The sequence below is a fragment of the Gobius niger genome, assembly GCF_951799975.1.
Source record: "Gobius niger genome assembly, chromosome: 18".
NCBI lineage: Eukaryota > Metazoa > Chordata > Actinopteri > Gobiiformes > Gobiidae > Gobius > Gobius niger.
The window spans coordinates 15,730,322-15,753,127 of NC_136869.1; the positions used below are offsets into that span (position 1 = coordinate 15,730,322).

Sequence of the window (22,806 nt, forward strand, 5' to 3'; positions counted from 1 at the left end):
GTAATGCAGCTAGTTTGGACTGAAAGGCTACCTCGGCTAATAATCTATTGAATACGTATGCTACTGGTTTGCTACTGTGGGTACTTTAGGTAAACAAAACCTAAGTGAGTACTAATGCCGTAATAACTATCTTGATTTGGAATAGCCTCAGATTGACAGTTTTTTTTTAATTCAATTTTCTTTCTTCTGCTCACTCCTTTACCACTGAAGGTCATTTTAAAATGTACTTGCCTTTCAGATACACAGTACTTATCAATCACTGAATAAATAATGCCACACATTTTAAGGAAATACGGGAAGAGTTCGCTGCTGTAGCATTTTGCAGCAATTTGGATAACAACTTGATATTGCAGCACTAATACAGTAAGACTGCATCGGTGGTCTGTATGGTCCATGAGGAGCAGACGAGCAATCCATTGGTCGATACTTAGTTGTACGTTCCTTATGTATCACCTCACTGCTTAAGATTATGTCCATTCTCGTACCTTTACGCCAAGACACGACATCAGGAGACGTACAGATCTACCTAAATGGGAGTCAGTCAGGAATTCCCAAAGATCGAAAACTGACTAAACCATTTTCACCTAAACCATTCATGAAAATAAAGTAAATGGTGGTCCAGCTTATCCATCCTATAGTTTGGGCACTTGTAAATGAACTCAATGAACTGATTGAACTGTTTTTCTCTTGCATCGAATGTAATGGTGGTGTCCTTGTAAGATCTTTGACAGCCCGCCTCTCATTGTCTGTGTGTGCGTGTGTGTCTATATGAAAAGAGTTGACTTGGAAAGATCCTTGAAAGCTGAACACCCTTCCCATGCCTGCAGGACTCCGCAATAGCATCAGACACACATTCACAAGTGTACTTTGTCATCCATTTTTTCTAATTGGGCCAACCTGTCTCGCTGAAAAAGATGAATCTGCCTGTAAGGCTTTTTCTATATCCACTGTTTCCTCTCATTTCGGCATCAGATGTCCTCCTCGCGTACACCATCCCCTTTCAGTGAATTTGGTCGAGACTCTCACTGGCCTAGTGGGATTTAAAACCTCATATAGCATAACCGGGACACAATGTACTACTTCATCCAAGCGCTAGCATTCCTCAGTTATGTTTTCTTTTATCTGTCTTGTCATCGCAGCTCCAAACCTTACAAGCCTGCCAAAGCCCACAAGGTATAAAGACTTCAGAGGAACAGCCTTTTATTGCAGTACTACGGGTTGAAAACGCATCCGCAATGAGCAGTAAATCAGACGCATTTAGTCAGATGTGTGCTATCTGATTCTCCGCTTCATAAATTGTGGTGGGCGGCGTTCCAGTACAAAGGATAATCTGTCCAAATTGTACAAATGGGTGTAAACTCATGAAGCAGTGTTTTATTGAGGTGGCTTTTGGGGGGGAGGGGCACAGGAATACATCTCCAATGTAAACAGACGCCCGCGATGATTTCTGGTGGAGCAGTGACACACAAGTCTGGGATACACTTTCATCTACTTTCCGTCGACTGGACTTGTGTCCCTCTCCTATGTTCTATGGTTAAAAGTGATTGTCTGACCACTAAGTACAAGGCGATGAAAGCCCCTTTTGTGATGTCTCAGTTTGAACGGTTGGATGAGTCAGACTACTTCATATAAACACCGCTCAATACAAACATGACTATTATTGACAATGGCTTTTTGTGTAATACCAAATGGGAACCTATGGAGGATCTCTTGTCAAGGCCCTTTTGTATAGAGACTCATTCAGACACTGCTCTCAGGTGGGCTTTAAGAGCTATTTTCTTCCACTGGGCATTGACGCACGTTTTCTTTTCTTCCCACGACTGTTTTTAAATTTGCTCAATGGGATTGTCAAGGGTTGTCATTGTTCTGTTAAAAAGAAATGCTCAATTCGTTTCCTAGGAGAACAGATGTGGCCGAGCACAGTGACTTCGTCCCACTTTTATAAAGGACTTTTCATTTTCAAATTCAGCTTTTTAGAAAGTCTGTACCTGATCCTGAAGAGCACCTGCTCTCACATTCTGGGACCCATCGACGCTTACTTTGTCCCACTTTTGCTTTTGGCTTTTTCCATCCTTAAGTTTCATCTCTCACTTGAGCAGCATCAACATTTTGATGTTGATCTTGCATAGGTTGATTCTGTTGCCCTTCCTGTTCCAACGTCCTCTTTCACCCTTGGCTTGGCACTGAGCAAGAGAATAATTGCTCCTCTAGTTAATTAATTGTCCTATTGTACTGCTGATCTTCTAATTATAAAGAAGTCACGCATACATTTGAATACTCTTAACACCAACAGTGTCCCATACTAGCTGTTGGCAAACATCATTATATTAGTCTTATTGGAATCTTTCCAAGGCCGGTCCTTATGTATGCCATGCAGCACAGGTAATTGGATCTGAAGATGCTTTGAGGATGCTGTAAAGAGCTTCATCACGGAGGCCAATGCTTGTTCTGAACAAGGCTTGACTCACCTTGAATAGACGTGACGTGTTTCTCCAAATACGGCCTTCAGACGTTTACCTTCTATAGGTTACAAAAGACTGTAAGGTTACATCAGGTTTCTGCTCCTCTCAGTTCGCACCCTCACCCTCTTGGCACATGCCTTTCCAGACTCTGCAAATCACCAGCCTCCCATTTCTATTCAAACTTTTCCTTTATACAAGACCTTCTCAAACTGTTCTCTAGGACTGTTTGTTGTCTTGGATTCTTTGGAAACTGTCAAACATGTCTAGTCCTCAGCGTCAGTGTTTAGTGATTTGCGCCTTTTACTTCAGATTCCAATTCTTAACAAATCATACTCCATTTTTGATGTCTGTACATTTGTGTATAACAGATTATTTACAGCACAACCACAAATCATATCCTTTTTCTCTTTTCACATTTCTCAAATGTATGTGCTGTACCCCTCACCTTGCTGTTGCTGGACAACTTTCTGGAAGAAAAAAAAAAAAAAAAGGTAGAGAAATGCAACACTTATGTCACAAATTTATACCTTGTGTACTTTGGTTTAAATCTTCCCTGGAAAATATTTACTGTTGGCTCTCGGATTTATGCTTCTGTGCTGTCACTATTAAGGCTTTTTATGCTTTTCAACTTAGCAGGGGAAGTCTTTCTTTTCCTACTAAAACGTCCTACAGTTTTGGGGCTGGCCTGAGAAGGTAATGACAATGAGTGTAAAACAGCAGGTTCCATTTTGTAATAATCTTAATGAGGACCACGGGATCTAATTTTATTCTGATCTCCCGCCAGCTCAAGTCCTAACAGTTGGCGCTAGCAGACCACGAAAGGATTAAGCATTTTTCATTGTTTTTGCTTCGTCACAAAAAAACACAAGGTCATAATTAGCCTGTGATCTTTTTCAATGCATTGTTATTCATGCAATCCTTGTTTTCAGTCAGTGTAGAAATAATAGCCGCAATAACCATTATTTTCAAGCTGTTCTTTTTATTACTGTTGCGGCAGAAGCCAAGTTTTTTTCATTTGCTTAAGAACATTTGCATTTATTCTCATGCTACTTGTCAACCACAGGCAGTAAATCATCCTCCTTAATGCGATATTATTGCCCAAAACAAGAGGGAGACAGGCGCTTTGGGCTGGGTTTACATGTGCCGGGATGTGACTTCTCGTGCAGCATTCGCACAAGGAGGCCAGTGACACCCGCTCTTATTACAGGCCTGGGACAGAGGGCTTTAATCTTGCGCTCAACAGCAAAACCACAACAAACAGTGCAAACAATGAACGCTGTCAGCTTGGACAAGTTAATTGAAATACCGTAAGTTATGTAAAAGCTGCGCTACATGACTGTTAACCACTGCCAGAGCCGTCACAACACTTAACAGCAGTCGATTAGGTCTGGTCTGGATTTTGTCCAATAGTAACATAGCCATTGATCTTCATTGCTATAGTTGTTGAATTGTTGCTTCCATGATTTCACATAAACCCTTAACTGCCGATTTTATTCATTATGTTGGTTTTTTAAATCACTTTTGGACAGATTAGTGTTAAATCACATGTATAACATAGACAATTCAGAACCATAATTTATACACACTATCTACTCGGATTCTCGTTTTTATCAAACTGTGGAGAGAGAAGCTCGAAAGCTAAAAGTTGTACAATTTTGTAGTGCAGGAAATTTGAATGCTGAATTGATCAAGCGTCATCCAGTGAATTAATCTCCATCGAGAAATTTGTTCTCTGCATTTGACCCATCCTATGTCGCTGGGGCAACCTGTAGGAGCAGTGAGCTGCCAGCATGGGCCGGTGCTCGGGGATCCATATCCTGATAGAGCCAGTCTAATGGTCAGAAACACCTTGCCGGAGGATTCACCTATTGTACATGTTTTTAGTGGGAGGGGAAACCGGTGTACCCGGAGGAAACCTATGCAGGCACGGGTGGAACATGCAAACTCCGAAGAACCGATGTGCCACCGTGTCTTGATTTCTCAGAGGTGCACGATCAATGTCATCAGTAAGTAGAAGGTGAGTGTTTTGTGCTCTGGAGACTGAAATGACTGAAACAAAACACACATCTAGGTTTATTTTTTCAATGAGAAACAACATGGTTAAGGGAATATTTTGAATTTAAAAGAAATTTTGCACTTTGTTTACCCTCTCCTCTTTGTGGTATCTTTTGTATTCACTACACATATCAAGTGAAACCACTTCTTCACCAAGACATTCTTTTTCCCAATCTTCCCATGCATAATAGAGGTTTCTAAACTCCACATGTGCATCAACACAGCCTCCCAACGCCATGACACTTGTGTTTTGGGCCTAATGTTTACTTGACTACACTGTCTTCTCACACCACTATGTCTCTCTTACATTAACAATCGCGTGAGGCGGAAGGAAAGTAAAGCAATCATTTGTAGACACACACATGAAGTATTGACCGAAGGATGTTAGGAGTGAAAACAACTGAAGATCTGGCAGGAGATTGGAAGAAAGTACAGCTGGTGGAGAAACCCTTTCCCACAATTTAAGTTTTTGTTTTTTGTAATCCCCTAAATCTTTGTTGCGGTTTGTCTTTAAAGGTGCGTGTTGACAGATTAGGTTATTTAAAGTCATGTAATATGAGCCAGCATGTTCAGCCTTAGCTTTGGGTGAAAAAAGTCACTTTGTAGTTCTCGTTAATGCAAATATACGCGTAAGCAGTTTCAAACATGTCATTTAAAGTAAATGTCCAAAGTTCAGTTTCCCCTTTGGTGTTCAGTCTGTGTGGTCTGATGCCTCCTGCTTTATGTTATGAAGCGATTAAGATTAAACGCTAACCTTTACTACTGTGCTGCACATCAAACACAGCTGCTGGAAACATTTGCCTTCAAAGTCCATTTCCTGCTGATTCATAACCTGCTGCTAAACGCTGATCCCTAATCATTTGATTAAGTTGTGGCATCATTTGTTTGTTCTCTCTTCTCTCTGAACCACTTATTGTTTTTCCACTGCCACGCTGCTCACATTCCTTCTCTGCAGAAATTGCAATAACAGAAACATAATTGACAACAAAGACCATGCTAACATAGTGGTGATGTGCTGATTTATTGACTGGTCGGTGGGCCATGACGTGATACTTCTTCCTTGTGTAAATTTGATGGCTGTACGTGCGCGCGCGCTCGTGTTCTTGGCAGACAGACTTGTGTGTAAGCCACTACTTTCCCACGTTGCAGTTAGGGTCTCCCACTGGCCTCCCTCCATGCTCCCTCTCTCCTCTTCCTCGCTCTCTGCACCTGTACAGCGCCGCACACACACAGCTGCTCACGCGGGGCTCAGCGCCGTTGGCCCGGGCCCATGTTGCACTTGGCATGTCCTGGGAGACCCTGGGGCCACACTTGACGTGAGAGGGCCAGGCCTGCCTCGCCCCACCAAGGCTTCTGTGGCCAGGAGGAGTGGATACTCAAGAACATGAGGGAAGAATTTCAGCATTAACATAGATTTTCATACTTTTTGGGGGTGGCTCATGATTTGGTTTAACTAACATCTTTAATCTGGTTTAGAGCTGCACATGGTTTAAAAAGGTTTGTTTCTAGATTAGTTCAATAAAAAAGGAGTGTGTGGCTTTTTGAATGAAGTTGGAAAATCACATTTGTTTTCGAATAAACAATTTCACCATAATCATCGGCATCTGTGAAGCTTTACGATGGCATTGTGTGTGTCACTCAGCCCTGCAGTTGTGATACTATCACAGGCTATTAAAATGATGCTGAACATTTCTGTCTGCAAGTGTTTTGTGTTATGTTTCTTTGACCCAGAGGCCATAGACTTAAAATAGTTTCATGGGCCTCATCAGCCTCTGCCTACACTATGGATACAGTTAACTAGAGATGGTAGAGGCCTATAGACTCCATAGGCTATGACCACATGCAGTGTCTATGTGTCGGTGCACATCAGTGAGACTGATATTAAAAGCGTTTCCTCTCGTTAACTTTCCCACTATTTCTCTCGCCTTGTCCGGGACGGAGCAGACGTTCTCAGCCTCTCTGCTCCAGGCCCAGAAGGAGGTATCACCCACACGGCCTTGCAGACCTCTAAATCTGCAGTGTGACAGCTCAGTCCCCCTCTGTCAGCGCCCAAAGAATGAGAGGGAAATCTATGTTCGGGGCCAGAAGAAAGAGGAGCGGATATATAAGCTCCAGGGCTTTGTTTGCCATTGCTACTTTGAGATCCAACAGTGAAACATCCGTCAAGTGGCCGGCCAAATGGCTATTGTGTTGTAATTGACCCTGATGAAGTGGCGGGCCTTTATTTGGGAATGTGTGAATTGATAACTTGGCTCCAAGTCCTAAAAGCTCTTTTGGTTCATTGAGGCTGTAAACATATTAATCTAATGATATCCTTTCAACACTAATTTGGCATGTGTCATTAATTTAGCTGTTTTTGCTCTTGTTTACTCCAGGTACCACTATCCAGTTCCTAAGATCTTCTATGTGCAGCTGTCTGTAGGGAGCCATGAGTTCATCGGAGAGGGACGCACTCGTCAAGCAGCAAGACACAACGCTGCCATGAAGGCCCTGCAAGCCCTGCGCAATGAGCCCATCCCCGAGAGGCCACCACAGGTAAACATGCGGCAGCGCTGATCAAATCCTCCAACACTGCAGACACAGAAATTGTTATTATATTTTATTCACATAGCAGCTGGTCCGAGTAGCTCTACGTGTCTGTCTGTCGGGTATGACTGTTCTTTACGTCATGAATGTGTCATTTGCTTCTGAGTGGGATCATCTAAGTATTTATCCATCTTTCTTTATCTATTTCAGTATTGGTTTCCTAGTTATCTGGGATGCTAGCATGTGAGTCTGTTAGCTTGAAGACATGTTTACATTTATAGCATTTTTGGCTGAGTAAACGGGGCATTTATCTCTAAACTGAAGGAGGCTTGGCTGTAGCCCTGGTCTGGAAAACGTTGTCTCACGATGAGGATGGGTCAATGCCTTTCCCTGAATTTCTTTACTTTCAAAATCAAATTCCTATTTACAGTAAACATCTTGAATGTGTCCAGGAGCTTGAAAAGGTCTAAAGTACAAGGTTAGCACAGAGATGGGATGTAGAAATGGTTACAGGCCGTGTGATTTCAATGGCTGTTTTCATCCAACTGTAATCAATCTTGCCCCCCCCTCCCTCCTTGCTTGCTTGACATCTTTGCTCAAGTTGAGTGCGAAAGCTGCTCGTCATTCTGCGCATCAAGCATGATTTCACTCTCCAGCCCGCACTGTCCTTCTGGCGTCACACAGTAGACGCAGCCCTGCAGCGCACCGAGCACTCCTGACCGCGCTCACCCCACACGGACGTCCCCGTGTTCCCGTCCCGTCTCGGTACAAAACTTTCTCCGCTAATGAAAAATCGAGGGATTTGCGCCGCGGATCTTCCTGTTCTCTCCCAGTTCTCTCCCAGGTGCTGCTCGGAGCTTATTTGCAGTCACTAAAAGATGACTGCGTAACCAGCTTTCACCAGAATGACTCTAAATCCACAGCCTCTTTAATTACTGTAATGCACGATTTAAGCTTCACTCCTTTGTGGGTTCAGTTTGGACCTGATGCAAAAGATGGATAATACCTTCCACTTCCAATGTCACCGTTCCAGAGTTTTCCCTCAATTCTCCCACCGGAAATCAAAGTGTATCCTCGGAGTCTGGCAGCACCTCTGGTTATTCAAAACATGTTGGCTCCTCTCACCTGCTGTGTTCTTGTGGCGTTGGCCTCCATAAATGGGCCCTTTGTTCGCCGCTGCTTCTGAGTCTAGTTTTACAAATTGTGCCACATTGTGCGCGTCTTCAGCCATGTCTGTCACTCCGTCTCCTCTCGCTGTGTCCCGAGGATCTAAGTGTGCATTTCACTGTTGCCGTGGTGATGTGTAATTTTTAAGGCGTCTCAGGTAAACATTGGCGCGTCTCCCTATTTTTTTTTTTTTTTTTTTTCATTTCCTATGTGTTCGCTTTTTTGCCTTCTGAACAAAAAAAAACTTGTATTAGGTCACTTTGAGAAGCTGATTGATTTGTATTTAATAAAAAAATATTCACCTTCAGTGAATGTATAATATATTATCTTTGCAGTTTAAGTAGAGACTTTCCATTCATCAAAGTCCGCTCAGTTCTGTAGCCTTGAGACATAGTTCTTCCTATTAATATCCCATAACTGACGCGGCTGAGAAATCCTTGAATCTAAAAGTCAAACGAAATGGAAGACTGGTACATTGTGGTGGAAAGCCTTTTATGTCAGAACACTTCATACATATGGAATATCCAGGAGCACATATTTAGTTTCTGTCAGGTCCCATGCTTTCATCCCTCTCTGTGACAGCTTCCTGTGAAAAAGTAAGGTGTCTCAACTCATGAATCATGCACTGTATCAAGTCACATAGGGACAGGACGAGCCCAGGGGGAGCCACCAGAGTCAGTCCTTGTGTGAATGGAGGTGGACATGAACAGAGTCTCAAACCCAAAGCCCCTCATGGATGCTTTGTTAAGTTGTATTCAATTGTGGCTAGTTCTTACGAAATACAGTGTTTTCTTGTAGATTCAATCAGATCATGTTAAAATGTACTTCATCTTTACACCATATTCAGTATTTCAATTGTGTTTTTCAGGATCCAGAAGAACAAGAAGAGAGTGAAGAAGGCACAGATGCCAGCAAATCAGAAATAAGCTTGGTGTATGAAATAGCCCTGAAGAGGAATCTCTCTGTCAACTTCGAGGTAAACTAATATTCCAATCATATCGTCAAGGTGAAGTAGATGCAGTAATGGTCATTTAGAGTTAAAGGCACTCTCCCTGGCTTTGGTTCCTAGGAATGTTTTGTCCCCCTTTAGTATAATGTAAACTCAGACATTTGTGGGGAAAATAACACTGTGCATCTTATTATTGCATTTTATCAACTTCATGAACTTGCAGGTTAGTTCTTGCATCTGTGAAAATGACCCAGAAAGTGACCCTGCAAGTTGTGAAATGTGCCTATAAACTCATGACTGTGATAGATTGGGATGCTATAAATATGGAAAGTTAGGAATGCGTTTGGACCACAACTAACATTTTAATTTAGTGACTCCTGTCAGTTATTGTAATCCTAAAATATAGGGCCTTTAAGTCATGGGAGTGGTAATCTTTTAGAAGAGTCTTCTGTGTCCTCACATGACCCACTAAGCTTTCCCCAGTATCACGCTGACTCATAATATTCTGTCTCTGATCATCCTCTCTTCTTTTGCTCCACTCCGCAAGGTGCCAAAAACAAGGGAGGCTCAGTTTACTCTGTCAGCCCCCTCCCTTCCTCTGTAAGATCCCTCCCTTCCACCTCAACTACTGTCACTCCCAAAAATCACAGACATGATCTGTAGCTGCTGAGATTGGCCTGACATTCCCAGTCAGTGATGGATCAAAGAGGAGACACGTTTTGTTTATTGAAGTTTACTCAACACAAGACGATTTAGGAGAACACTGACCAGTTCTCCCCTTTTCTCAAGAATGTACTCATTGCAGCTTCCGATGGCTCTGCTTCCTGGAACTGCTATTAATCATTTCAGCTAAAAAGGGATTGATGTAATGACTCATTATCTAATATCTTTGTCACTGTCAGCAGTTACACCACTTTCACTTTCAGACCTCCCAAAAAGGAAGCCCTGAGCGCAGGATATAACACATATTCCTCTCAGCGTCTCCTGCTGTTTGTCAGAGTCCGAAGTGTCACTGCTGTCAAAATAGAAGAAAAGCATTTACTTCTCCCTTCAATTTGAACTTTTCCACCACCTGTCATTGTATCTGCCACTATCTAACTTCTCAGTGGGACCGAAAAAAATGCATTAATTGTCAAATTTAAAGTTAAACCTGGTTTATTTTAAATGGCCAGAATGATGCAGCCTGTTCTGTCAGAGTTGTTTTTTATTTTGTGCATTTATTTTCTGGTGCTGTGACAGACAAAACTCCCTGAAGGTCAGTGCGGACTGACTCATCTAGCTTATGCCACATGCTCCTCACTCGCGGACACCTCTGCTGCCTCTTTGTCTTTCATCATCTTCTGAGCACAACGTGAAACATGCACTCACTCCATCATTACGCAGTGGCTACAGTGTGAATCACTCAAATCTCTTTGGATCTTTGCTGTTTTTTGGGTCCATTACATGCAACTCATGAGACAAAGTTGGCCCCATCCTGTGCCCTGCTGTGTCATAGTTTTTTACTGGCTCATATCTGATATAGGACCTCCAGCAGAGCAAACATATGTTACTCATTCATGCTTCCGATAGCTGTCACGGTACTTTTGAGGCCAGCAGTTTTCATCATCATCTTCTCCTCCGTGTATATGAACTTGTATGAATTACCCATGAGTAGAGATGAGGTGGGCAACATGTGGTCTCAAATTGTAAGATATTAAAAACTATATTAATATGAATATTATAGTGTTAAAAATAAAAATGATTAAAAGGTCCAACCACCTCAACCTTCCGCTTATCCGTTGCCGGGTCGCACTAGCCCCTCATGGCTGCTCCCGCAAGTGATGCGTCCACAGTCCGGACGTCAGGCACTGCCAATCCCAATGACGTAACTGGCCTCGTTTGTCTCTCATCACAAGGAGCCTCTTAACCGCTCTTAGTCTGACCAGTCTGCTAAGACCTGGTTGTCATAGGAGACCCAACAGGGGCTCAAAGCCCCTGGATCCTTGGATCATTCGGATGCTCAAACCCCGTCACTACACGTCAAGGTTGTAGTTTGAGGAGAGGTTTTCCCATGTAATCTTGAATCTTTCCGTCCTTTACGCCATTCTCTAAACTAAGGCCTTTTACACTGACATATTCAGAACATTTTTGAAGTATTGCAAACATACTACTTGACTATATTTATTGGGAAAGTCTGAAACATTATTGAGATATTCATTTTTGTCAACCACCCCTTCCCATGAGTCACTGCTGCATTGTGGCTTTCCCACATTGCTACAATGATAAGGGTCGCCCGCGCATCAACGTTTAGAAAGTTATCCTATTAATCCCACCAGGCAATATCAAACAGATGTCAGCATCAAAGACAATCCATTCTTTAAATCACTGCTTGTAAGTTGGATTATCGTCTCCCTTTCCAAGCAGGACACAGAAGACGATGGTCCGAGCCAAGAACCTCCCGTCTTACAGCAGGCGGCTTCCCTTAGGGCTTGTCCATCTACCCCTCATCACAAAAGAGGCTTTCTTCACTGTACCAGCCGTGGCATTGTCCTGCCCTGCTCCAGTGGACTACCTGAGCTTCTACGCACAGCCCCTTAGACAGCGAAGGGTATTAATGTCTCTATCAGGAGCCGATACGAAGGCCTCCCATGTTGTATAGAAGGAAGAGACAGCACATAAAAAGATCAACATTGAATTACCAAGCGCTTCCTGTGGACAATATGATCTGATCCTTGTCATGGGCCGGGCGTGTTGTTTGCATTTTGCGTTTTGTTGTTTGGCCGGACAGAGTGGCTAGGTGTGCTCCGAAATGAATGGGAAACGCTGAAATCCCATCGGCGTGGTGCAGATCCCGTATCGTCTGCCAGGAGACTGACTGCAGCTCGTCTGCCGCCGTCCCGAGCCAAGACTGTGAAGTCTTAGTCCTCTTGAGGTGTTCATGGTGCTTTTAAAAAATCTGACTATTGCATCTCCTTATCACCAGTGTTTTGTTTTCCATTTTGTCAAAGAATGAGTAAATTGTTGCTGATCGGTCTTGGACGTTGGACAGTAATTATAGTAGTAAAAGTATATTACAGAACCATGTTTTTTTGGCCCCAGCAATTAGTTGGTACAAAATGTTACATGCAACTTAATAAGTTAATGGGCAGATCTACCAAAGACAAGGGCTTGGAGTTTCTCAGTATTTATTGAATGCATTAGGCATCTTATTTGGTCACATTGTGCTTCTCTTAAGTGATGTCTGCTGACGAGTGGTGTCTGATGTGCAATGTCATGTCTTTGTCAACACCAAACACAGAGGCTCCACAGATGCTCTAAGCTGCCATGTATGATTTTCTTGTTTTATGGATGATCAGAACCAGAACAGATCCCGAGGGCAGGAGAGAGTCCGAGCACTCATCTTTAGTTATGAATGACAGCTGTTTTGTTCACAGCAAACATGCACAATTTGTGCGAACGAAACAACTATTATTTGATTTAAAGGAGCACCAAGTAACTTGTTTACCTTAATAAATCCTTTTCGTAGTCCCTCTGGGTAATACAAGTGTTTATGGCATGACTGGGGGGTCTTTCAACTCACGGACAATTAATGAGTAAAAAAAATGCAACATGCTACGACACCTGCAGTGGCACTTATGGCCTCAAGGGGCATGAGTTACTTAGTATTGCTTTAAAGATGCACCCAAATTGGTTTTGTGTAGCTGCTAAAATTCCAATAATAATGCCAGTATTAATGCTAAATCAACCAAATAACAAAGAATTGGATAACAATAAAATTATAAAAAGTATATCTATTTTTGTTTGTTTTTATGTGATAATTTTGCATCTATATTCGGTCAATACATCACTCATGGTAAGGTCTATTGTGGACATTTAATTTTGGACTGTCTTATTAAAAAGCTACAGGTGTATAAAGGAAGTAGTCCCCCTGAACAAATCCTCCATTGTTCTTCCAGGACACTTGTATTAAGCTGTGTTGAAGTATAACATTTGAGGAATGCAGATAGCCAGCATGATTGATTAAATCATTTTTGCGGTCACTGGGTTTGTATCAACTGCTCTAGATTGCCTCTGATTGCTACAATTTGTGCTGTCTGTAACATCACGTCCACAGAGTCATGCATACACACACCAGAACTCGCTCGAACATAAATGCTCAAAGAGGAATCCAAGGTACTGTAGTTCCTTTAACATATGACTTATAAATAAAGTGTGAAAGCTCCACCTGCTACCCAGTGTTTTGGAGCCGTACAGGAAGTAGATGTGATTGCAAAAGCATGACCTAACGCAGGCCAATGTTTATTTTAGGTTTCCCAGGTGACCAGAGGCTTGAGGAAGGAAACAGCCCTCATCGCTAGAGACTGTCATCTAGGAGCATGTTAATCTTCATGTGTCTGTGGACATCAGTGCTGGGTATCTGAATAACATGCGCTTATGGGCGAGGCACAGATGTTCTGAGCCACCTGGCCATGTGAAGTGGAGTACAAGAATCTTGATTAAATGTACACCCACACACGTCTGCTGGAGCTGCACATTATTAAGAGCAAATGACGGTGATTAGACTGTGATAAATGCTCCTTCAGGGATAATGGAGGTTTGTAAACCGGGTCAGAACTTAATAAAGTTAATTACTTTCTGCTCTGGGTTTGCTGAAGGCCTAAGCAACATTGCATTAAAACTAAAAGATCATGCCGTATTCTAATGCATGTGTTGCTCAAATGGATCTTGTTGCTTCAACTTTGCTGACAATGGCTAAAAGTACTTTCTATCTAAAGGATTTTTTTCTTCTGTGCTGTCCCCCACAGGTGTTGAAGGAGAGTGGCCCTCCACACATGAAGAGCTTCTTGACCCGAGTGACTGTGGGGGAGTTCAGTGCAGAGGGCGAGGGCAACAGCAAGAAGCTGTCCAAGAAACGTGCCGCGCTGTCGATTCTTCAGGACCTGAAGAAGCTGCCCTTCATCCCGATTGTGGAGAAACCCAAAACACATTACAAAAAACGCACCAAGACCATCCTCAAGGTATCGCAAACAAGCACAGTATGTAGGACAGAGCGACGCGTGTTGTACAGTATTTTGCTAGCAATTTCCTGTCCAACCCCTAATATCTTTTTCATCGATCTGATATGGGCAATCTCTCTCATTTCCGTTCATATCAGGTGTAAAAAGTCTAGAACACCTCTTATCATCTCAAACCCTCTCGAGTGAATACGGTTGTGATAGAACGATAAGGCGTCTGCGATGACTGAAATTGAACGCTTCCTCTCTTTTTTTCCCTGAAGACGGGACCAGACTATGGCCAAGGCATGAATCCGATCAGCCGCCTGGCACAGATCCAACAGGCCAAAAAGGAGAAGGAGCCGGAGTATGTGCTGCTCTCAGAGAGGGGGATGCCCCGACGCAGGGAGTTTATCATGCAGGTAAATATTATGCTTGATTTACTTTAAGGTCAACTATAATAACAGGGTTCTAACCCCGTCATTGCACAAACTTAAATGTGGGGACAGTTTTGCTACACATATTTTAGTCTTTTCCCAAGCGTAAATTCTTCTGAACTTGTTTAAAATGTGCACAATTTGAATCCTGATCCAAACAATAAAGAAATCAACAAATAATTGCTAACGGTCATTAGCCCTGGTATGTAGCAGCTGTGTTTCTGATTAGGAAAAGACCAAGAGTAAATGCTCTGTCTGGCCAGAGGCAGCCACAGCTCCATTATATAATGCTACTTTTTCTCTGGGGACTGATGCGGTCTCCTATTTCTGTCTCCAGTGCTGTTCGTCTGCATAAATGGAGAAATGTGTTTGAAAATGCCAGCCCTCCGAGGCAGCATCTTTGAAACGCTCAAATAAAAGCTTTACAAATAGAGTTCTGGCTGTGGCACTCTCAGTAAAAGTATTCTAATTGAATATAATCCTGTAGGCAGATTTAAGGTTTGTTCTTACAGTATGTAGCGAGCTGCTGTGAGCCCAAAGTCTAGAGTTTTCATTCTTTACAGCCCATTTTTATTTTCAGCAGTGGAGTAGTTAAAATCACCATTTCAAGCTTGTGTTTGCAAGAATGCATGGACTGTACACTGCAGTGAGTGTGTGCCGTGCAGAGCGGAGCCAGCATTCATTAACAGAATAAAATTTCATGCTCTCGCTGAAGAATCAACCTTTAACCCTGGAATAAGTTACGGATGAGTGCTGTTTATTAGCCAGTAAATGGAGCAGGGGCATTGCATGATGGGAAATCTCATCAGATCTGAGATATTTACTTACTGTTTAGTGTTGCACGGAGTCTGCATTGGAAACAATAGCAGGCCCTTCGCTGAAAAAAAATACATGGAACTGAAGTTGTTTTCTTTTTTTCCCTAAAAATGTTGGTTCTGTTTTTTATTAATGATATTTTTTTCTGTCTAATCGGTCTAAGCCCCTAATCCTTATTTTATAACACAAATCCTTTCCATCAGGCTGTGCTTTAAACCCGTTTTCCATGCTTCTTATTCACACACAGGCACTTGTGTGTGTTTGTCTGCTGTTGGTGAGCGCCTCTTCTCACAGCTACAGCTCATAATTGATCATATTCTCTTTGTACGTGGAGCTTCTGGGGAACTATTCTCTCAAAACTACAATAATTTGTCCCAGTCGTGGCTCTGTGTTTTAGCATCCTCCTTGATCCAGCTCAACATGTCGACCCAGCACTCTGTTACTTTCAAGAGTTTGGCATCAGCAGCATAATTTGTACAGCATAATTGTATGTTTGCAAAACATAACGACAGCTGAAATTCCCCTAGAACTAACTTGTTTACTTTCTATGTCGACAGATTTTATGTTTTGGAATGAGCGTAAACTAAACACTTTGTTGAGTGGAAATTGAATCACTGGCTTTGCACACAGTTGCAACTGCAAGTATAACAGCATGGATTACATCGACTTTTCTATTGACCATGTTTTTTTTTTTTTCTTTACAATTAGGTGAAGGTGAATAATGAAGTTGCCACGGGAACGGGACCTAACAAGAAAGTGGCCAAACGCAATGCGGCAGAGGCAATGCTCCTGCAGCTGGGATACAAGGCCTCCACAGTTACAACGAGCCCCACTGAGGTATGTTCACCAATCATCAGCCTTCACCTATTTGGTTGATTTACTTTGTTACCACGAGCTGAACAACGAGCAACTGCTTATAATTAATATACAAATTGTCTACATGTTTTTATTGAAGAAAATCTTAACGATAGCAAAATGATAAAATAAAAACAAAACAACACTACATGCGGTTTACATTCACCAGAACAAGGACTGTGTAATTGAGACAATAAATGAAACTTTTACTCTCTCACTCTTCATATTGGTCAGTCTGCTCTGAGTGAATGACATGAGTTACCTCTTAAAAGAAGTTTTTGGCATATCGCCCGAACCTATTCAAAAGTATTTACTGAGGTTAACCAGTCCAAAAAATTGTGCATATTATGGTTGACACTGCCACTAAAGGCATCGATAACACCGTTTGGTATGCTCGTGGAACAACTTGAAATTGTATGTAGGTCACTTTGGGCAATGTTATGTAAGATATAAAGTTTCTTTAACTATTTCAAGGAAAAAAGTTTCACAGACATATGATAATCAATGGAGTGACTATGCTTTTGCTTTTATCTTGCCTTTAGCAAATGTAAAAATATGTACCCACTCCAAAAACCCTTCCAGCTAAAAATAGATATGTATATAACACACTTACAATTCAAACCACGTGGAGCTGGAAGCTGGTAGGGGACGTCTATGTAGATGTCTTACATAAACCCTGTATCTCACACAGTATATACGGTCCTGCTCCGAATTCAAGTGAAACCATCAATTCTCCAATTTATTCAGTCTCGTCTCTGCTGACGGATTATCTTAACTGCGAACGTTTTTGCAACCCAATCATTGATCACTGTGATTTTTATTCACCCAACTGGTCTTAAGGCGCTGGCCAGATAAAACTGAAGTTGCATAACTGAAATCTCAGAGTGTGCATTGCTCCCTGGACAGCTCATTAGTTAGATATGTGGTGATATGCGGTGCAGCATATATCTTCTTCAGGCTGCTATAGCGTGAAACTGCATATGATGGGTTGCTCTTAGTAAGATGACGCCTGATTTTTATGAAAGTTGTGGCCCGCTTAGCCGTCTACTCAGCACGCATTTCTTTTCAACGCTTTGTGTCAAAATTTAAGCTTGTGAATATGTAAACCATCACAAACCAGTAACACATGTAGAGCGTTATTATTGATGCATAAACTGGATATACTTTTGCTCGAATCCATCTGCATCTGTTTGCCCATTCAGTCTTTTTAGTAGGGTTGTGCAATTTATCGTAATTGAATCAAAATCTTACTTGTATCAAATTGCAAAAGCGACATTTATTTAGGCAGTACAGTATCCTTTGTGAAAACAACAAACAGTGTCTGTCTTATCTCCACAAGGTTTCAGTATAAAATGCCGCCCTAGTTCTTATCCATCAACAAACGGCTACGGGACAAATTCTGTTAATTGCTTTCCGTGTCAGACAGTGGTCTAGTGTTTCCCGTGACTAGACATAAACAGCATTTGTCAAGTGTCAGTTTATATTACAGTTTTCAAGCTGTTGTTTACCAATAAATATTTCTGGATTGGTTCATGTCTATTTAAAGATGTGCGATGGGAGGCAATTACACCGCCGAACACCCTGAATAGGATCCTTTTTAGCTACTAAACTCTGACAACCCCCCTAATTAAGTAGTTGGCTGAGACAGACACTAGGCTACTTAAGCATCCCCTCCTGTGAGCGCTCGTCTCTTTGTGGGCCAAACAGTAGGAAGGAACTCGTCTGACATGCGTGAAGAAGCTGTCTGTTGAGAAACTTGACATCTCTCTTACTGCCCCTCCCCTTCTATCTGCCTCTCTCCTTATAACTATAGATGGACAACAAAGGCTGGAATGGACAAAAGGCGCCATTTACCGAAGCCACAAGTAACAGTGAGTATGGGCACCACTGGTTTCCTCCTTCTCCCCCGTCCCACAGGTGGGTTTAGCCGCAGAGATGGCCCAGCGTTTAATCTCTGTGACTGGTCAATGGGGCTCTGACTGTCAGCTTAATAGGCCTGGCGTCCTCGTGGGGAGCCTGCGAATTTCACTCTCATTCACATAAGGCTTATACGGGATGGGTGCGCTGAGGCCCACCAGGGAGCCCGCCCCCTCTGCTTTCCTCTGCGACAAAAAAAAAATTGGCTTTCACTCAGGATTAGCGCACAGGGATAATGGAGGCGAAGATGCACGCACGTAAACAGACCAAACGCTGCGGGATGGGATTGGGGTTTAAAACTTTAAATGTGGGTAATACCTGCTGTAGACAAAATAAGCTTTTTTTTCCTGAATGTAGTCAGCAATGGAAGAAAACACTTGAGTGAGACGTTTAAGTGTAGAATAAAGTAAATTTGTTAGCATTTGTCCAACCAGTAGCTTGTGAGACACCTGTTACACTTTCCGAGTAACTTCCCATAGACTTTCTACATTCAATGGGCGAGGAAAGCATTTCTCTTTGGTTCTTACGGCGGGGTGTTGATACCACCCCCAGTGGCTATGGGCGACTCCACAAGGTTTGCAATGACATGGAAACCAATGGGGACTTAAAGCAGTACTAAGTAACCTGTTTACATTAATAAATCCTTTTCGTAGTCCCTGTGGGGGTAATGCATTTGTTAATGGGATGATTGGGGGGTCTTTCATCTCCCCCTGGTGTCTCTGGCCAGAAAACCACCCTTGCAACTTCCCTGCCTCCGCATCGGAGGCGCAATACACACTAATAGAATCACGAAGAAGAAGCAACAGGCTAGCGTGCAAAGCTAGCTGTGGGCTAGTGCCACTTAAACAGTATTTGCAGCCAAGTTTTAGTGAAAAAAATATCTCCATTGTGTAATTGGATGTACAGTATCTCTCTCTCCCTTTGTCTTTTCTGTCTGCGTGGTATTTACTCTCACAGACAATTAATGAGTAAAAAACGTAACATGCTACGACACCTACAGTGGCGCTTATGGCCTCTAGGGGCAAGAGTTACTTGGCTCTGCTTTAACATGACAAAAACAAACTTTAAAGCAGTACTAAGTAACTCTTCCCCCTAGAGGCCATAAGCGCAACTGCAGGTGTTGTAGCAAGTTTATTTTTTATTTATTTTATTTATTTATTTATTTGATAGGGACAATGCATATTAATGAACAGTTGCACATGACCACTGTAAATATGCCAGATTATAGCAGAGATGCTAGTTTCCATCTGTAGTCCCTAGGCAGGCAGCACATACACAATTTACAATTTACAATTACATAATGTGATAATACATGCAGTAACAATTAAAAGTGTTCACAGGCCTGGTTTTCCTTTAGCCACATTTTAAAACGTGCTTTAAAAGTGGCCAGAGTTGGAGTCTCTCTGACTGATGAAGGGAGACTGTTCCAGTACTTGGTGCCTTTTACAGAGAGCACAGTCTGTCCAAAGGAGGTTCTCCTGTGTGGAACCTCACAGTCTCCTCGAGCTGATGCCCTGGTGCCCATCCCACTAACCGACTTTGGCCTGATGAAATCCTGCAATGGAGGTGGAGCAAGTCCATGCAGTACTTTATATACAAGGCACCCATATTTAAAATTAATGAAGTTTTCAAAATTGAGTAAATGATGCTTCTCTCTAAGTTACGATTTTTTAACTTATTAATTGTCTTGGAGAGTAAATACTACGCTGACAGGAAAGGCGAAGGGAGAGAGGGTTACTGTGCTTCCAATTATACAATGGAAATATTTTTTTTCACTCAAACTTGGCTGTAAATACTGTTTAAAGTGACGTTAGCCCGCAGTTAGCTTTGCCCGTTAGCATGTTAGCTTCTTCTTTGTGATTCCATTAGTGTGTATTGCTTTCTCCGGACCGGTGGCAGTCAAGTTGCAAACCTGGTTTTCTGGCCAGAGTCACCAGGGGGAGATGAAAGACCCTCCAATCATCCCATAAACACTTGTATTACCCCCACAGGGACTACGAAAAGGATTTATTAAGGTAAACACGTTACTTAGTACTGCTTTAAAGCCTCAATCCAAAGACTGCAATTTCCTCCTGCCCATAGCTTTGGGCTTTCATTGACAGGCCTTGGAGCGACATTGGCGGCTTGTTGCCTTTTTATTATTTTTTTTGGAACATGTAACGCAAGTAATTCGTAATGTAAATGGGGAGCAGACAACAATGACAGTCAACTAATTTATGTCTGTGGGTGAACTCCAGCTAAGTCACATTGATACTTGCAATAGAGGCTTAGGAAGCTCTGCCATGTAAGATAAAAGAGGATGGAAACCTTGTTGTAAGGTTTTACGGAATACAACAGAATCCAATCCTGATAAATGTTTAGACATAGTTTGAAAATACTGGCACGAGTAAAAGTATCTCTAATTACTTTCCACCATTGACTGTAGCGCAAACTCACTTTTTCTGTCAGAATTTAGAAGTATCATTATATTTTTGGTTCAAGCCTGTCAAGTGTTGTTTTCCCATTAACTCCGAGGCCAACATTCTTCGTTTAAACTATATGACCCTCCCTTAAATTTGCACAAAGGGAGCAATAATTTACCAAAGACAACCTCCATAGTCATCACTTCAGTAGGAGCAAAGCGTCCTGTCAGAGTTTCCAAGCATAGGCAAATACAAAATAGGATTTATGCTTGTGTTTGAAGGCCCTATGGGATTTCTCATTTTATAGATGGGGTGGGGCTCTTAGGGCTCTCAAAACATCAGGACGCAATTTAGAAGGAAACAGCTGGGCTTTATCTGCTTGTTGGCTGTGTTGTCCTATGATCCAAAAACAAACAAGAAAAAAAAAATGTCATTTGCCTATTTAGAGACTCTATTCTATTTCCAGCGGTTTATTTGTTGTTATGGCTGGGAGGAATTTGTCCGCCTTTTCCACTGGGTATGTTGGCTAATCTAATGCACACACTTTTGTCACACTGACTTTTAAAGGCATTTATAATATTTGTGTTTGAGAATGTTTCCTGTTTAAGATGTTTCTTTTTTTTTAATGGAGCACTCGCGGCTGTCTCCCTCACTCTAGATGCCAAGAAAGTGAGAGCCAGCTACTTTAAAAAGAGCAGCATTGGGGATAAATGAATAGACTGTGAGCGGAGTGGAAAACAAACAGATCGCCTTATTAGATTTGAATGTGCTGTCGTCACTGTGGGCTAATGGAGACACAAGGTATCCAGCTACAGCCTGAAAAGGGAACGGATGTGCTGGCTAACCATCTCAAGCAGAAAACACCAAACAGACATTATGCACACAATCCAGATGAACAACAAATGTGGGTTTCTTTGTGACTAACTACAATCTCCTTAAAGTATTTTGACAAATTGTCTCTTCAGTTTGATTTTTTGCATGGTAGCCCACTTGATTAGGTGTTGTCTAATACATCCAAAGTATAGTGTGCAGTAAATTGTGTTTAGCTCAAAGAAATCCTCTGGTTGAATGCCATTGCTGCTTGTAATTTATCTCAAGCTCAGCATGAGGCACAACTGACTATTAATTAGCATTTATGCGTTTACAAAACTCTTCACAGATTGCTCATTACCATCATTTTGACTAATCAAGTAGGTCTGCTTCATGGAAGTGTGTTTTTCCCTCTCATTTTCCACATTACTGGCACGTTGCGTAAGTTTAAGCTGCTATTTGATATATTTAATGTTGGGATTTGTCATAACATCATGACAGACAAACTCATCACAATCTTAACTCTTAGTTGATTGGATATGATGGGTCTGATATAAGTACACATTAAACCACAGGAATAGACAGGTGGTCATGTTTTGTCTGGCACTTGTTGCAATATATTTAGACATTACCTCATAAGCTGCTTTCACACATGTTCTTGTCCTATTGAGTTCAGTTCTCAAGAATGTTGAAGCTGTAAAACGCTACATTTTGGTCACCTACTTTAGTCACTCGTGTTAATGGCCTTCTAATATTACAGGTTCTCGAGCTCTTTCTGAGAGACCATTGGGACCATAAACATCTTTAATAGACTCTATTAAGTATGTAACACAAGAGGAACATGTGTAAAGAACACCACTGTTAAACCAGTGAAACTGGTCGATCTGTTTAGTCAAATATCCAGCAGAACACTTCAATCTATGGTAAATGCAAATTGTCGCCATGTTCCTGGATTGATACATTGAACCGCGTCACGCACTGCAGCCCATTTGTGCGAGCCTTTGTGTATCCCCCCGTCCTTTGGTCTGCGTTCTCTGAAGGATGCCTGCTCGTAGCAAACAAAATGACCAGACAATAATAAAAGCAGTAAGCGTAGTGATTTTTCTTCCTTTTATTCCCATGGGTACTGCGGCGGGCCTTTTCAGTCGCGTTGCCACATTTCATTTCCCGCTGTGTGTGTGTGTGCTCGCATGTGTCTCGTGTGTTCTTAGAGCCCATGTGTGTGAGCTATGTGAGGGTCTTGCTCCACTCCGGTGATTTATAGTGGCGGACTCGGGCGCTATCTGTTTTCGATCAGTCTCATGCTTGGCTCTGGCTTCCCTCCAGAGCTCCCCTAGCCCACTGGACTCCATTTCTGGGTGGGACCCCTTTGAAAAAGAAAAAGAAAAACCTGAAAGAACTTTTTGAGTTCTTAACCATGCTATAACTGATGTTTTC

At 42.2% G+C, this 22,806-nt stretch overlaps 1 protein-coding gene across 2 annotated transcripts in view; it reads left to right on the forward strand.

Moving 5' to 3' along the window:
- stau2 (staufen double-stranded RNA binding protein 2) overlaps window positions 1–22,806 on the forward strand; it is a 104,053-nt gene that overhangs the window by 6,737 nt on the left and 74,510 nt on the right. For both annotated transcript variants that reach the window (XR_013793839.1, XM_079575812.1), the window contains exons 6-11: window positions 6,893–7,052; window positions 9,079–9,186; window positions 13,944–14,156; window positions 14,417–14,554; window positions 16,094–16,222; window positions 18,054–18,111. Coding sequence is in view for 1 of the 2 variants with exons in the window: in XM_079575812.1 (XP_079431938.1) it covers window positions 6,893–7,052; window positions 9,079–9,186; window positions 13,944–14,156; window positions 14,417–14,554; window positions 16,094–16,222; window positions 18,054–18,111 (806 nt within the window). In the remaining variant the exon portion in view is untranslated. The remainder of the gene's footprint in view (window positions 1–6,892; window positions 7,053–9,078; window positions 9,187–13,943; window positions 14,157–14,416; window positions 14,555–16,093; window positions 16,223–18,053; window positions 18,112–22,806) is intronic.